The following is a 17,463-nucleotide window of genomic DNA, read 5'->3' as shown; positions in this document are numbered from 1 at the left end:
GACCTTTGCAAGACTCTCTTCTCCTGTATCTACACAGGCACTAAACACACTGAGGACACAATTGAATTAATCAGGACTACTCATGTACAGAAAATCAACCAAGATTCTATTTAAGAGATTACAACTTTGATATCATACTGTTCATTACCAGCCAAGGAATTGTTACTGCTTATATAATTGGGTTATTAAATTGTTTACTGATGATAAGTCTTGCTTTTAATATTAAGCATCTACTGAGAGTCTTAGTGTAGTTCTACTGAAAAGAACTAGCTACAAATGACACCACAGGATTTATTTTTCTCTCCCTAAATTGTGGAATGTTTTGCATGTTTTAGTGCCTTTCTTTTAAAAATTTCAGCCCTACAAGTTTAGCTCAGGATCTGACAGGCTGAATTTTCTCATGCTCTTCGATGGTGACCAACATTCAAATTCTGCAGGTTAAATTCATCTCCTGAAGGTACCAGTCTTTCTGCAAAATGTTTATTTTGTGCCTCTTATGGTAAGGATAGATCCTGGAAGTAAGTTACGTGGATCCCAAGGTGGCTAAACCTGATTGTGCAATTAGTACATTGTTCTAAGGTGTGTGACTAGAATGAAGTGCTGTTCGATGGCCTGTTGAGTAATTGGTCCTGCAGGACTTGTAAAAGGAGAAGTCGTAGTAAAGAGGGCTCAAATTAGAACATGAAAGAAAAAAAAAATATGTAAGTGACTCTCAGTGCATCCAGTGCTTGGGACTGTTTAGTGAAGAGGTGTCATTTTACATTATCCCTGTCTAGAACACAACTGCACCTTAATAGTTTGGATTCCTTTGTTCTCTTTGCTGAAGATGGCAGTATTTAAAGCTCAAGCTCCCTCAAGAGCAGGGCTCTGTTCATTGGCACCATCTCACTGAAGAAAATATACATCTACTCCTTTCATTTTTAGTGGAATTGTGTCTCATCTCTCTGTAAGAGACTATTCCATTTCAGGCTACCTGCTCTTTGAACTAGACTTTTCTTATACATTATTTAAACAGATCCTGTGCTACAATTTTAAGCCTAAATTACATGAATTTGAGAAAACCTGAACAAAACTGTCTTTGAGGGATGATTCTTCTTTCAGCTGTGGTACTGTTGCATTTTACCAGCTTTATGACTTTAATCCCATTGCATTCAGAATCATCAGGACTCAGTGTGGAGTTGCTGCCGATGGACCTGGGTCATGAACCCAATGAACAACCACTCTTCTTTAATGTGAACAAAACTCTTTTACTCAGTGTGTGTGTGTATGTTAAAGATGACCTGGTTGCACATATGTAGAATTATCTTGCATTTCATCTATTATGAAAATAGAGAAGTACATTACAGAGCTGCTGGGACTGCCATTGTCAAATGTAGACGTCTTCAGCTGCTGCTGTAATCTGCCTACAGCCTGTGGTGATGGGCACTTCACCTGTTGGTGTGTTATTTGGTTGTTTTTTTTACCCACAGACCATTAAAAAAAAATGCAATCACTTGCTTCATAAGCTGTAGCTTTTTCCAAGGATGCTGCATTTCTAAACACTTTCATCACTTGCATGTGTCTTCTCTCTAATTCTTTGTTTCCTTAAACTATGCTGTGCGTGACAATACACAATTAAATAGTCTCCAAGCTTGAAGTTTATTGCTGTCCTGGTTGGTGAGATAGTTTTTTCAAATGTGATTTGTCAGGTGTGTTTGATCCCACTGGAGGTGTAATGTGTGTGACATCCAGGGCTGCTTCAGTCACATTAACTGGCAACTCTCCATTAAGTTCAGTGGAGTTAAATTAGGGACATTGAGAATGTCAGATGTCATAGATTGGTCATAGCATTGCCCAAAATTCTGAAAATGGTGTGTAGTCTACCATGCCCAGAAGTTCTGGAAAACATTGGTCAAAACTTATATGTCAAGATTCAAGTGCATTTCGATGAGCAGTCCCTTTGTACAAAAAGGGCCCCCTCTTTTTCTGTGTGACATGGACCCAGGTGTAGCAAACACAAATCTGCTTGGCTTACAGCTATCTCTTCCCAGGTTTATTTTTACAATCAAAGCATGGAAAGATCTTAGATTTTTACTGTTAGATGGTAAGCATTCACTTCTAGTAGAATGAAGTCAGAAAATTGCAGTAGGGAAAATGAAGTTTCTGTACATCAGATGGAGTCTGGCAGTACAAAACAGTATGTGCTTTATTAAGTGCAGTTGAATGGGTCTGAATTAATTGTAACTGCTACTATATGTAGGAAGGTATAGAATGTAAAATGTGACATTAATAATGAATACGTTCCTGTTGGTGGGTAACTAACTTTTAAACTGCCTGGAAAATGGAGCTGCTGGACAGGATTTGCTTAGTGAGGCTGCTGCCTGCCATGTAACTTTGCTGGTTTAAATAATGACTTATTACACAGGTGGCAATAACAACAATGGTGGATTTTCTGTGAAATGCATTATTTTCACAGTGCTGCTGATGGAAGAAACGCTTGCTAGCAGCTGATAATTAATGATCAATTTGGAGATTATCACAAACAATTTACAAAGGTTGACTTTTCCTTTAGAAGTCCCTTTGGATAAACTGGATGGTAAATTACCTGCCTAAGGCTTTTACTTTACTTGTGCTAATAAGATGAAAATGAATGTGTTTGAAGAGCTCTGAACTGAACTTCTCAGACTGTCTGATAATCCATACAGCTCTTCTTTAAACATCTTAAGTGAGTGAGCAAATAGAGACTATAATAAAATTGAAAACCATCATATGGGCACATGTTACCACCCAGTCTAAGTAATGGGGCATGACAAATAAGAGGCACTGCTGTAGAGTTCGTATTTTCATTTTATGGCATACATTAAATATTTGATCATCAGCCAGCGGATAGAAACAATTGAGCTAAGAGTATCATTTGCAAATAGTAGGGTAAGATTTAGACTGTCATAGTCTAGAGCATGGGATGGAGAACTTCTATATCTTAATCCTTGCTTCAATATCTTTTTTTGACGTTGTGGTGTGCAGACCGCTCAAAATCCTCTTCTGTATTTTTGCAGCCTATAACAAGGAGTTAGTAATCCGTATTTACTTCAGAGGGGATAATAATCCTTATTTACTTCACAGAGGGGATATATGAAGAGTAATTAGTATTTGTAAGTGCTTCTAAGGATGAAAAGAGTAGTGCAAGCACAGAAAGCTGTCTAGTAAATCGTGTAAAGGAAAGAAGAGGAGAGAAGTAGGATGAGGTTCATAGAGGTATTTAGGTGTTTAGAAACGTAGACGGGCCCCTAGTCATATTTTCAGAAGTGTATAGGTACATCAATGCTGGAAGCATACTTGAAGATCTCTTACAGCAAGACAAACTTCATGTTTTTTGGCACTTTATTATCTTTATGTAAATCTGACACATGGCGTGAGGGAGCTAGGGGTGTGAAGACCTGGTAACAGCTGTACTTTCTGATCTTCCCCCGCTAAAGCAAGGATAGAGAAGAGAGTAGGAGAGAAAGTTAAAACCCCTTTATACGTGTGTTGAGTTCTTTTACTAGAGGATTTTGCAGACTCTTAGAAATGTCAGCCAGGAATCCCTGCATACAGCTGTATGCTTTGTCCATGTCATGAGTTGTTTAGTGGAATGAGAAGGTGCTATTGGTTAAAAATGTTCGCCTAGCATTAGTTTTGTATTTTTGAGATTTTATTTCATGGTTGACATTTTCAAAGCTTAAACTACGGTAAACCTGTGTGCGCCATTTAGAAGAGGAAGAAACTAAACAGAAGGGTCTTTGCTTTGATTTGTGAATGAAGAAGTGGATTACTAGATACAAGTTATAGTAAACACTGAAAGTGTCCTTTCTAGAGACTTGTGTCTTGGGAGTTGTGTCTTTTTAGTATGCCTTTATCATTAGGTACCCATGGCAGACGCTGGAAAGGGGGCTGGTTTTAACTTTCCGTTGTTACCTTGATAGTGCATTTGATGAGTACAGTATGCCTTTTTTTCATTGTACTGAGGAATAATCATCAGAGCTACTGAGTAACAGGAAACTGGAAATCAGAGCTTGCGACTTGCTGTCCGAAGTTGGTCCTGATGCACTGTGAGAGGGTGAGTTAGAGTTCTGACTTTGACTTGGATGCCAGTACTGGGCAGTTCTGTGGGTAAACAAGAACCCAACTGACGTATGTAATGGTTCATCTGTGTACTGATGTTCCCATCAGTATTTCATGATGAAATATGTGAGATTCCTTTAAAATAGTCTTTCTGAGTAAAAAGTGCTCAGCAATTATAAATTACCATGGCATTACCTGGCAAGGGGTGAGTTTCTTCTTGTGTGAAGGACAGAGAAGAAGATCCAGTGGAACTGGACAGTTTAGTGAAAAGGATTCAGTGATATTCTCCTGCTAAATGCTGCTTTCAGATTTAGGGCTTTTTGTTGGGTTTTGGTTTGGTGTTTTGGGAGGGATTTTGGTTGTGTATTTTCTGATTTGTTGGGTTTTTTTCCCCCTCTTCTGCATTATCACTGACGAGAAAAGAAGGATAAATAGTTTTTTACATAAATATAGTCAATAGGTAAAAACCAACAAAAAAGATTCTTAGGATCTGTTGGCAGGACTGTGTAAAGAAACTTAGTAGCTGAATTGAGTACTTAATTTTTGCCCTTGGTTATGTGTCAGTGTGCACAAAACCATCAGGTGAATTAATGATACAAGCCAGTAACACAGTGATCACTAGTGAAATATTTTCTTTAGAAAGAAGAAAATCAGAGCTTGTGGAGCTTTTTATAAGGGAAATTAAACATTCTTATCTCTTATGTAGAAATAGAAAAACTGAGAGCCAGAAAGATTCAATAGATTACATGGGGTCACGTGGGAAGTTGCCATCTTCTGAATTATTAATCTTGGTTTCATAGCCCATCCTGAGGTGGAGAAGGTATTCAGTAGTAAACTACCTGGTTGTAGTTTTCATGTTTGTGCTTCATCAGCAGTGATCAATACCAAAGGATGTTGCTACACTGCAGAATTACATTTCTGTGATGTTTTTCAGTCAGTCAACAGATCCTCTATCCTAGGTGGCACTCAAACAGATGTAGAGCTTGCCAGATGACTACTTACCCAAATCAAAAGCTATTTATTACCTTTTTCAAATTAAAAATGGGACAGTGGATCTTTCTTGTTGCATTTTTTATCCAATTCAAGCTGGTAACCTTGAAAACCCAGCTGATGATCAGCCTGTGATATGGAGATATTTACTAATGTCTGCTACAAATGATTCTATAATTTTTTCAATGTCCATTCCTTGAATCCGTTCCTTGGATTGCAGTAGGTAGCCCATGGGATAAGTAGGCATCCTCTTCCAATAGAGGAGTGTTCTTTTCAGTATCTTCTTCAGATACATCAGAAGGCTTTATAGCTACTTTCTGTTGACCATGCACTACCTTATTATAGGGATTGATACTTGAATTGTTTTCAGTGCGAAATCCATGTAGTTAGCAAAACAAAAAAGTGAGATATGTGTCAGGAGTGTAGAATAAAAGAAGTGGGAAGTAGGGAACTTTGGTTGTTCATTTTTGTTAATGAGATAAGTTAATTTTCTAAGATGCTCAGCACCTGCAGCTCTTAAGCTTGAAAGAAACTGCAGGTACTCACCCCCTTTAAGGCTGGGGTGCCTTTTAAATGTCTTGTTCACCGTGCCGTGGTCATTTTCCTTGTAATACTCGTGACGTACATTTTAGATCTGAACATCTGGATTCAGATTCACTTATAATATAATTAGGAGTATCCCCAGCTGGGAGAAGGGTTTTGGTGGAAGAAGCCTTTTCAAGAAAGCTGTTTTACCACTTGTTATGGCAATAGCAGCCAGGTTTACTTTAGTATAATGTATATTTATTTTTTTCAGACTACTATAGGTCTGATTTGAAGTTGGACCTCCATGGCAATATGTGCCTCAACCTGCTAAATTATTTTAATACGTCTCAGAAAAAAAAGTTCTAGGCAAGAGCATTTTAATGTGATTTCTTTAAAGTGTGTTTGACGGCAGTCTGTGGACACTGTGATATAAGAGAAGAGCCAAATGTTTATTTTAAGATGTGTTTGAATGAATCTGCCTACATAAACTCACCAGTGTTAAGAAAGAGGGGCTCTGCCCCTTTTAGATCACAAAGGCCTCTCAGTAGGGGATGGTTTTGGTAATGGAAAAAACAAAAAAGGTTCCAGTATGTGGTGGAGGAGGTAAAATAAACAAACAGCAATGGATGATTACTTCTCTCCATCAAGGCTTCTTTATCCTTGCAAGCTTAGTCAGTGGTCAGCATGTTAGACACCCCTCCCTGTTTTATCCATCCCTTAACTGTGTTCTTTGACAGCATTGGTTTATACAGCTGGGTCTTTGTGGAGCTGGATGGGAATCGGTTTTGAACAACAAACATGAAGGTAGTACAAATTACCTATGGAAGGGTGAATGGCAGACGTCTTCTGAGTTTCCCCAGAAAGAAAGATAACGGTTTCAGGGTTTTTCTTCTCCTTTCCACCCCTCGCCCCAACTCACAAAGATTTTTGAACTGGAGAGCTTCTTGCGACAGTGTTTCAATGCCTGCCACTGCAGCCTTTCTAAAGTAAAATTTGAGACTCCTTATGTCCCTAAAGGTATGTTGCCTTTATGATGGTCTCTTATTTTTGTATTTGTGGATTTGTTTTTATGTCACATACCAATCTGCATTTGTTTGTGCAAGGGTATACATCTGTTATATGACTAATAGCTGTATTTTTCTTAGCTAACAGCTCAGAAATCTCTAGGGTTAATGTTTGTTAAGCTGGGTAATTATCAGCTATTTATGATTGTTCTTCCTCTTAAAAATTGACAGGCATTTCTTGAATCAGGTAGAGCCAAAAAAAGTTGTATTTTAGGTAGTGGTGAGCTGAAGTCAATCCACTTACCTCCATGTGCTTAACAGCAGTGAGGAAGGATGTTAATATGTGCAAGTTAAGAGTTTTGAGAAGCTTTCAGTAGTGCTTTAAACTGAACAGAAATCAGAATATTAGAGAAGTGAAAGTGGCTTGTACAATACCACTGCAAGTGAACAGACGTGCTATGATGGGTGATTCCACCACACATTTGTTAATGTAGATTTTTAATGCTTACAGTTGTATGAATAAAATTTGGGGAAAACAATGCAACAACTGTCAACCTTTCACAAGATGACTGAAGAAGACTTCACAGTACAATATGCACATTGAGTTAAGCAGGATCCCTCACATCATGTTGTAAAAGTTTTCTGTTTTATCCCTCATGCGGTTATCTGTTAGAACAGAGATGGTATGACTCTATGGGTAATCTGAAGTAGGAGATGTGCAAAAATGCCTGAGCAGTTAAAAAAAGTTTTTATTCTCTTTTGGAATATCAGAATGTATGACTGAAATTATTTTTATTTAAACAATTTTTGTTTTACTCTTATTTGTATTTCAGAGCATTTTTCAAAGGCAGCAATTTTCACTAGTTTCTGAAAGGCAACATCTGGGGCTTGAAGCCTCTCTTTTCAGCTTTGAAAATTCTACCTCAAATTGCTTAGACATTATAAATGTTCAGATTTTTTTTGTGGTTTGGGTTTTTGTTGTTTTTTTTTTTTTTTAACATAATAGGCAATAATGTGTTTATTTCCTGTCATTTTATCTTCAAGTTCAGTTTGATTTTTCTTTTTGAGGCTTTCCAGGATTATTTGTTTCTCAGCCAGGAATGCACCTGTAATATAGAAACCCTCCAAAAAGAGGGAGCACACACATGCTTGTGAACAAAAAAAATGTTAAAAATTCTAGGCAGCTGGAATTAACCTGTTGGAAAGAAAATGTTTCCATCCGTTAGAGGCATTGCTATGCCTAAATGTATTTTTTTCATACACGTGCACACACAGAAACAAGAAATATGTCACTGTGCCTGTAGTTCTTACAGGTACACAGGGATTTTCTGAGGCCCTAATTCTGCTCCCGCTAAAGTTATTTAGAGGCTCGATATTTCAGCAGTGCAAGTTCAATCTATGAATGGATATGCATACATACTTCACTACCATGATCAGTTTTACCAGGAAACATATAGTATGCGCATGGATGTATGTACTTATGTGTTTCCATGTTTATTTGCATTTTTTAGTGAAGTGATAGGCATGATGCAAATGTCTACACAAGTGATGGTTGGAACAAGAGCTTATACAATAATGGTAGAACGATACTGTAAGTTCTGATGCGTAAATATCACTGGGTATATTGAAAATTACTTTATAAGTGTAACTATATGTGCATTTACTACAAACAAACAGGTGTGCAATATAAATTTGTTGTTCTGAACTTACCAGTATGGAAATCCAGAGTGAAGTGGGGGAAAAAAAAGAGACTTTATCTTTTAATGTTTGTGTCTCCTTGTTTTCGGTTTGTTTATGATTATACACAAATTCTGGTGAGGGAATGTTAATTTTTTTTATATATATATATTCCAGTTTTGAGTTCAAAATGTAAGTAAGGAAAGAAAGGCGTAAAGAGAGAGAGGCTTGAAGTGGGATAGTTAGTTCTTTGACATTCCTGTTACTGAGCAGTAGCCTGTTGGAAGAGTGGGAAAAGCTGTGTCATAATTTACAGAAATACCAAGCAAAAGAATAACTTCTTGTACTGAAATCTGGGTGTCTTTTGGGAGAGAATTCTTATTAGTAATGTTGATTCTACTGAAAGTAATTGATCATTTAATAATGCTTGAAGAAAATCATGCGTCAGCTTGATTAGACAAAGACAACGAATGACCAAGAATAAGCTGCCTAAATTGCAAAAGTTTTAGTATTAGCTAACTTTTCAGAATGAGTCCGTGCTTCCTCAGAGTTCTTTGTAATAAGTAAGTCATTCATAAGTGTCATAATTTTAAAGTTGTTTCAACTCCTTGCCTTAATTTCACTCAGTGTCATTGGAAATTAGGTATGCACGTCTGTGTGATGTATGAATTCCTTGTAGCATGCAGCACAGCTCTCCTATTCAGTGTCTGGAGACTGATGGACTTCTTTTCTGTCATTTTCAAGTACTAGTTTGTACGGTGAAATTTCAAGGCCTGAAATCTCTATTTACTGGATTCCTCTTTGTACTTCAGCAGGCAGAAGTGATGAGTACCCAGTGTTATACTGATTGCAATAACACTTTCAGCAGTGAGTAGTTCCTAAAACTTTACCTGAAAATAAACCCCAAACTCTGCTATATCTATTGTGACATGAAGACAGAAGTGAAACAATAATCAAAAGTAAAAAAGCAAGATATATGAGAAGCTGAAGAGTGAGGGGAGGTACATTTCTAAATGGTTGGGGGTGGGGATGAAGGAAGACTGAGTTAATTTGAAGATGAACTGGAAAATAAATGAGCTTGTGGATTTAATTCAAAATCATCCAAGCAGAGTCTTTTGCATGATAGAAGCCAGTGATCAGGCTCAGTTTACTTGAAACATCAACAGTGACTGCATCCTGCTGTTTCAGAGTTTGTGCTGATAGATGCTCATCGTCTTTGACACTACAGCGTTATGGTTGTATGTTGCCTGTACCATAACCACACTTTCACATATGGCTCTTCTGGTTTTGCGAAGTTCTCAGAAAATCCAAGTTTTGAAATTTGATCTTTGGGAAATGTGGTTTTCAGCAGAAGTAAAATCTGATTCTGTAGTTTCTGGTTTAAACATACAATTAAATTTTTGATTATTTTAGTCGAGATACCAGGTAGTGAAAACCAAATACTTATGAATGTGACAGGTACCAGACAAAATCACGATGCATGTTCTCCTGCTAAAGCTGATTTTGAATGTGTGTTGTCTGGGTAAATCACTGAGTGTTGCTGCTTAACGGTGTACAAGTTACTATGCAAAACAGGGACAATAATGCAAAGTCCTCTATGAGACTTATGAAAGAATTAGGTAATACTCTTTGCAGTAATAGAACATATTATTTTGGTAGGAGTTCCTACATCACCTCAAAACTTTTGTTTTGGTTGAATGTTGATTTGTTTCCGGCTTTGTTTCAGTATTTGTTTCAGTTTTGTTTCAGTGAGTATTTTCACTAAAAAACTTAGTCATGCACAAAGAATCTTTTCCAGTTACCTGCTTCAAAAAGTCAATGAAAATATTTATATAACACTTGTTGGAAACATTCAACATTAACTTTTTATCAAAATGTATTTTTCTTAGACTTGATTTTTACAGCGCTTTTTCATACATAAATTCCCTGTAATTGCAGGAAAATTGAGTTGATAAATTTTTACTTCAGAGCACAAAAGGTTTTGGTCCTTTTTTTCTAATAGAAAATAAAATCAGGTTTTTGTTAACATTTTATTGAAACAACGGTAATATTTGAGGGTTTCAAAACTTATCAAAATGAAACCATTTAGCACTGGGATTTTAACAGTGCCTTTTCTGGAAAAAAAAAAGTTTCCACAATATGGAGAATATCAAGTTTATCAGTCCAGCTACTGATACTTTACTATACTTTAAAATAGATAGGAAATGGCATATTCCCTGTCCATTTTGTATTCAGAATCTTCTAAACTGGCAGACTGAAAAAAAAAAAATTGTTAAAGTTAATAGGGAGGAAATTTGGAAAGTAAAAGGGAGGAAATGAGTTGGATGAAATGGAAATTATTGTGTGGCCTTAGCCATAGGATTGTTTGTGGCAGCTGTAATAATAGACAACTGCACAAAAATATTGCACAGGTTATGCCATAGTGATCTTGATCTGTATTAACAAAAGTGACTTGTACACCAAAACCCTTTTCAAATAGCACAACTTATTTGTAGCATATGTGCATTTTAAAAGATGTCTGATTGATATGATTTTAGAAAGTAATAATTAGCAGATTATCCCATCTCAGTGTGAGTGACAGATGAGAAGCACGTTTCATGCACATTTTTTATTGATTAGCAGATTAGAGATGTTTGTTTCTTTTTCTTTTTTCCTTTTTTTTTTTTTTAAATTATAAAATTACTTCAGTAAAGAATTCCAAACCAGGCTGTAAATGAATTAAAGATATTGCCAAGTGAAGTCTGTTTTTAGTGTTATGTGTAGAAACAAGTTGGGCTTGCAGTTCCCAGTGGGACAGAGTGTGGGAGTCTGCCACCCTTACTCATGTTGAGTAATACCTTATTACACAAGTAATCCTGTCAAAATGAACAGAGCTGCTTTTTTTAAAGGTACTAGTTATTCAGTATACATAAATAAAGAATGAATTTGGGGCCAAAATGGAATTGAGACAGTCATTAGTATTAACTAGTGCCTTTTGCTTGGACTGTCTGTAGAGAGATCATAGCTTCAATGAAACTGGGAATACAAACCGTTTTGTTAGTACTAAATGTAATCGTGCACGGGGCAGATTTATTGCTGATGTTTTGGATAAGCTTGTGTTTGTGCATCTATATATGCGTGTGTATGTTTACACAGTAGATTCATGTAATATCATTGCTCTCTGTAATCATGAATATTCCCCGTGGACAAGCAGAGTCTGCGGATTTCCAACATGTACTTTAATTACAGGGAAGTATCCCTTTACATCAGAAAGAGACTCAAGCTGAATCCCATTGAAGTTCCTGGGACTGGTTTAGCATATAGCATTTGGTTTGGAATCGGGCCGTGTTAGCAACTAAATTCCCGATGCTGTTGGTAGTTGGAATGACCCTCCACACTGCTGCTAGAGGATCAGATCTGCTTGTCTTGTTGTTGTGCATCTTTTCAGAATGCAGCTCTGTGCCTGTCTCCGATGTACGAGGCCGAGGGATTTAAATTCTACCCATGAGAAAGACTTAGTTTATAGCTGCCGGGGGAACTCAAGAGGTGAACGTTTTCATGCCGATTCAGAAACTGGCTATGTGACTCCAGTCAGGCGCTGTCACGCCTAGTTATGGTGAGAAAACAACAATGCCTCTCTTGATAAGAGAAAAAAAAGAAAGTCTTGCACAGTCAAAATTTTGACATACAATTTAAATCATCTCTCTACATCCTGTGGACTTGGAGCTGTCAAAAAGGCAAAGCCTGTGTTTGAATGGAAAAGCTTTTTATTTCTTTAAAAAGTGTACCAACTATAATTATCCATAACTATGCAGGCCTATTTTAATGCTGTTTTATAATTACAGGTCTTAATGCTAGATTATACAAAGTAATTTATAAATAGTCAGAACAGAGGGACTTTGGGAGTTTTTAACCTGTAGATTGCTGTAGGTTGTGGCAGCTGATGGGATTTTGCGTGTGTATGTGTGGAGTGAGCTGTGTAGTGATTGATGAATCCCTTAATTAACTCCCAACAAGTTAAGATTTATGGCCTCATATCTTCTTCTCCCAACACATCTGTGTTTGTCACTTTCGAAGACACGGATAAGCCATTTTTCCAAAAGCTTTTGTGGGTATCTGAAATGTTTCTGAGGTATTTTGCTTAATGTATCAGCAAGATTAGAGTTTTATTACATAGAATTTCTGAAATTTTATGGCATAAGCAATCAAATAGAGGTGGATGCTAGTTGTGTGTTAGGGGGCACTATCTCCTTGAATACTGGATAACATTTCAGATTTATTCTGGGGATACCATCATGTATTAAATGAACCAAAACCAATAAACAAGTGGAAATGTAGAGGGGACACATAAATGATGCTCTGTTAAAAATAATAATAATTAAAAACCAGAGGTGTGGAAAGATCACTTCTGTGAGGCATTGAAGTCAAGAGAAGAAAACCCAAAAGAATGTTATTTGGTAGCCTGAAATTATTTAGGTCGAACCAATACTTGTAGATGGCATGAGGAAACAATTCATGTGGATGTAGTGTAGCTCTTACTCTCTCCAGTGGGAAAATCCAGCCGTGCTGAAGTCAGTCCAAAACCACTGAGATCAGTAGGCACTGGGTATCAGTTTAAGCCTGCAAAGAGTGTTATAAATTGAAGGGGAGTAAAGAAGTAAGTGGAGAAGCTATTGTAAGATGAATCACATCAAATATTTGTGAGATAAGAGCGAGTTACAAGAGTGAGATTTTATTCCCTGAAAAAAAAAATTCTTGCTACCAGGAATAGCATTTATTTAATGAAAATATAATGAGAGGCATGTTTTTTAATGCAGTTTCTGCATATTAAGAAGGTTTTCCAAAAACAGAAGAAAGAATCCCATTACAAGAAATAGGGTTGCATTGTATTCATCACCAGAACGAAATCTTCACTTCCGTCCTAACCACTGATAAAAATAAAGTACGGGGATGCATTTCATAACTCCAGTGTGTCTGTATTCTGTACACTGGGCTAAGTACTGCCTGTGTCCCACTGTGTCTGAACTTTGCAGATTTAGGTTGTCTAAAAAAACTTACTGTTTAGCTATTTAAATTCAGTAGAAATTATTAAAATTCAGTAGAAATTATTAAATTCAGTGGAAATTATTTAAATCATTAAAATGCTCTTTTTGCAGGTCTTAAGTTGCAACAGTTTTCATCGGCAGAGATAACCTTTCAGATTCAGTATCTGGTCCACTGTAATGCTACTGTTCTGAGAGTTGTATCTTGAGGTTTTGTTGGGTTTTTTTATTTAATCCTATCCATAAGATGATGTTTGAGGAAACTAAAGTTTCCTCTCATTGTAAACCTTCTTTCAAAGGGTTGTAATTGAAAACCCTTATAAAACTCTACTATTAAAGTATTTTAAATAAAAGATTTTGAAGTCACATAAGTTGTAAATGGTCATATTATCACTGAGCGTAGATCCAGGATCTTTGCAGGCCTTTGCTAAGATGGCATAATTCCAGTCCTTCGTTAGACCTAGATCTGTTTAAAAGAGCTGAGTTTTGTGTAACAATGATACTTAGAATTTAGCTGTTTCCCTTATTGTTTGTAATGGGAATTCTACTTGCACCTCAGATATGAAATCTAAGACCTGATGTTAGCTCCGTAAGAAAATGAAGCTGTATGAAAAGAATTCGAGGATATGGATTGTAGGAGCATTACAGATTCAGAAGAGGGACCAATAAAAATGAAGAGAAAAACCATCTGTGAGTGAATTTACCTTAAGTCGTGCTGTTTTCTGCTCCTCGACCTATCAGTGATTTGATCCATTGCTGCTATGGGCTTTGATAGCTACTGTCCTTTTGGAAGACATTTCCAAAAGTGAATAGAGATTCATGTATTTATTTAAGTCTTGCATTTTCTTGAGGAATTTTCCCAGATGTTCATAAGGAGTAAGCAATTTCTGTGAAACTGTGATGTTTGTGTTTGATGTTAAAGGGGATGATGAGATTTATGAAAGACTAGATTATGCGTAGCTGATGCTGGCTGCGGACAGAGGCACTTGAACAAATAGCAGTTGTTGTCTGAGCTGCGTGACCTTTACCTAGGGTTGTGCATCCGTTTCTTTGTGTGTACTATTCACTTGGAAGACTAACGCAGGTTAGATATGTAACTTCACCACCTTAACTATTCTAGCAATTTCTTATCCTTCTAGTATTATGATGAGAACATGGCTTGTAATTTAAACCACTATAAGAGGTGCATAAGGAAGGAAAGGAAAAAGTTTCTTCTTCCCTCTCTAGAATCACTGTAGGCTGGCCTACAGTTTAACCCATAGGCTTTCATTTAAGATGCAAAACAGAGTTATATCTGTTACTGCTAGTGTGTGGAGGAGATCACCTCTATCGCCTTCCTTGCCTGTTTTTATAAATTCCCTGCTGAAAATTGTATCATCACTGTTGGAAACAGTGACAAGCGGAATGTGATGATGATCTTCAGCACCCTAACTGAACAAAGCAGAGGAAACCATATATTCGCTGATAAAGTCAGCAGAAGAGCTTTACTTCAACAGGATAATCAAGCTCTCCTTGAGAAGCAATATGACGGAATCTGGGTTATTCTGGATTAACAGCAATTGGAATTTTTAACACAACTTGTGTATGTAATGTGTAATACTAAATATAAAGCAAGGCATCCTCTCTCTCCGCTGTATTCTAAAAGTGAATTGTAGTTGAGTTTTAAGATGGTTTACAATATTTGCAGTCATCTTATCAAACATAAATGTCCTAAAGTATAGAACATTACCATGGAATAATTGACTTAATGATTTTGTGCCATTTCCTTTTTGTTTGCCAAATTTGAGACAACTGTTTAGTGCTGATTTTCAAACCCAGGCTTCTACTAAGGCAGTATTGAAATGAGTAACCAAAATGTTACACTCGGAATCAATAGCGAATGTGTATCTTGGTGCAGTGCAATGCAGAATATGAATAATTCACATTAACTTCAGGAGGGAGTTGCATGGTTTCTGCAGAAGAAAAGCTTGGAATCTGTCACGTCAAACATAGCTGTAAAATGCTGAATTTAGTGGGCTAGTAGAAAACTGCCAGTAAGAGTCTATCTGGTGATCTCTGTCTTTATGCATATGCTTCACTGCAGACACGTAGGTGGGAAAGCCTAGAAGACAGAATTCAGGTAGGATGTATGAAGTGTTAGTCTGTTGGACTAAGTCAAACATTAATAGAAAATACAGATTGCTTCTCTATTTACAGGCAATAGGTGGTGTTCAGAACAGGCAATGTGCAGCGGAGTATAGGCTCTGGTAGGGATTTTTTGTCTGAGGTTTTTTTTTTTTGTTTGTGTTGGGTTTTTTTTTTAAATATAATCTAACTTGGCTCAGAATGCAAAGCTCAAAATGAGATCATTAGAAACAAAATAAGTCCTAACAAAGGGCTGTTTAAAGTTACTGTTTGTTTTCAGACCCAGTTGACTGCTGCTAAGAACCATTTCGTGCTCAATATGCCAAATCGTATGGACATGCTCCACCTCACAGCAGCCCCACACATGGTTCAAGAGGCTGCTGGGCTTTTGAAATGCAGTCCTTTAACTGTGAAGTGGAAAATCAAAATGGGGTAATTAGAAACATAAACACCAGATTTTTGAGGAGGAGGAGTATAATTTCAGCCTGCCTCTTCAACTTTTACCTACAATAGTCTTCAGTTTCCTTGTTCATAACTTCTTTTTTTTTTAATGAAATGTTTATCTCTTTGCTTTCTTATTTTAACTATGCCTATAGGATTTCTAATTTCTCATTCCACTCCTTGTTACAGATGCCCCTGCTTAGCACATTGTCCCATTATGCCATCTATGCCCATACCCTGATTTTTTTTCAACAATGTTGCTGTAATTAATCCCAGAAGTCCTCTGCTTTTTGATACTTAACTGGACCGATCTATTTTGAGTACCAGACTGAAAAAGTGTTCTGGGTTCGGATTGTCTTGTCAGATTCTCAGTAGTGCCTGGCTTAGATGAAAACTAGATTTCCCGATGACATAAGGATTCTTTCAGTGTTTCTAAAAGTTGAAGATATACACAGAACAATGTTATCAGACAGTCTCAAAAATTTTGGAATGTGGGCCTGAATTTTAAGTCAAGATTTCTGTGTGATTTTTACAATGTGTGCTCTATGTATCATGGTTGTGTATCATTTTCTGTATAGATACAGACGTAAATTACATTTAAGAGTATCTTTCCCTGATCTGGCTATACAGGTAGGATGTATGGGATAGCTTGATAGCAAATCTTCATTCTCTTGGTACAACCCTGAATTTGTGTTGTCAAAAGCTTAGATTGTGAATGTCTAAATGTTTAATTTCTTCACTATCACAGATCTGTGAACCTGAAAAGATTCTTGCAACATGACCAAAAACTCTGTTTTTCACATGGGTGAAGTTTTATAAACATAGATATTTTGACGCTGAAGTTTATTTTATTTTACTTTATTTTTTTTATCAGTTACAGTTAAATACATGTGGATGATTATTCCTTAAGAGCTGAGTTGACAATAGCTTGTATCGGGAGATATTCCATCTTCTTATAGTCTCTTGCAAATGCAAAACCAGATGGGTATGTTTTAAAAGGAATTGCATTTCATTATACAGTCTTCTTACGTGAATTTTCATGTTTAAGAAGCCAGAATACAAGAGAGTACTATATTACTGCATTATTCTCACAACAAACAAGCCACTGTTCTGTTGCTACCTGCTTGGCCATTGTTCCCAATTGTGTATGCATTGCAGTGGTATTTGGATGGTTTCCTGCTCTCTGCCAGCACAAAAAAAGGCATTTCTGTTACAATGGCCCCTAACCACACAATGACAGCATTAAGGATTTATTTGGAGGTTTCATTATTTTCTCCTCTTTTGTTCCTTCCAGGATGTCTTCCAAGCGACCAGCCTCTCCGTATGGGGAAGCAGATGGAGAGGTAGCCATGGTGACAAGCAGACAGAAAGTGGGAGAAGAGGAGAGTGACGGGCTCCCAGCCTTTCACCTTCCCTTACATGTGAGTTTTCCCAACAAGCCTCACTCTGAGGAATTTCAGCCAGTTTCTCTGCTGACGCAAGAGAACTGTGGCCGTAGGACTCCCACTTCTCAGCACAACACAATGGTAGGTTTGCTAATGGTCTATTGTGCTTACATCCATTCTTTGAATTCTGCCTCTACAGTTAATTTGGCATCCAAA

General features: G+C 37.0%; 1 protein-coding gene across 18 annotated transcripts in view; it reads left to right on the top strand.

Moving 5' to 3' along the window:
- Positions 1-17,463, top strand: part of SOX5 (SRY-box transcription factor 5) — a 651,718-nt gene that overhangs the window by 373,796 nt on the left and 260,459 nt on the right. For 15 of the 18 annotated variants that reach the window (XM_054078778.1, XM_054078736.1, XM_054078763.1 and 12 more), the window contains one exon: positions 17,157-17,388. In XM_054078778.1, the coding sequence (XP_053934753.1) occupies positions 17,158-17,388 (231 nt within the window). In that variant the 5' untranslated portion in view covers position 17,157. The remainder of the gene's footprint in view (positions 1-17,156; positions 17,389-17,463) is intronic. The other 3 variants (XM_054078814.1, XM_054078808.1, XM_054078801.1) reach the window with 1 other exon arrangement.

Source organism: Cuculus canorus, chromosome 1 (genome assembly GCF_017976375.1).
Source record: "Cuculus canorus isolate bCucCan1 chromosome 1, bCucCan1.pri, whole genome shotgun sequence".
In the NCBI taxonomy this organism is placed as follows: Eukaryota; Metazoa; Chordata; class Aves; order Cuculiformes; family Cuculidae; genus Cuculus; species Cuculus canorus.
Note: the sequence above shows the minus strand (reverse complement) of the source record. Positions and strands in the feature narration are given on the sequence as shown.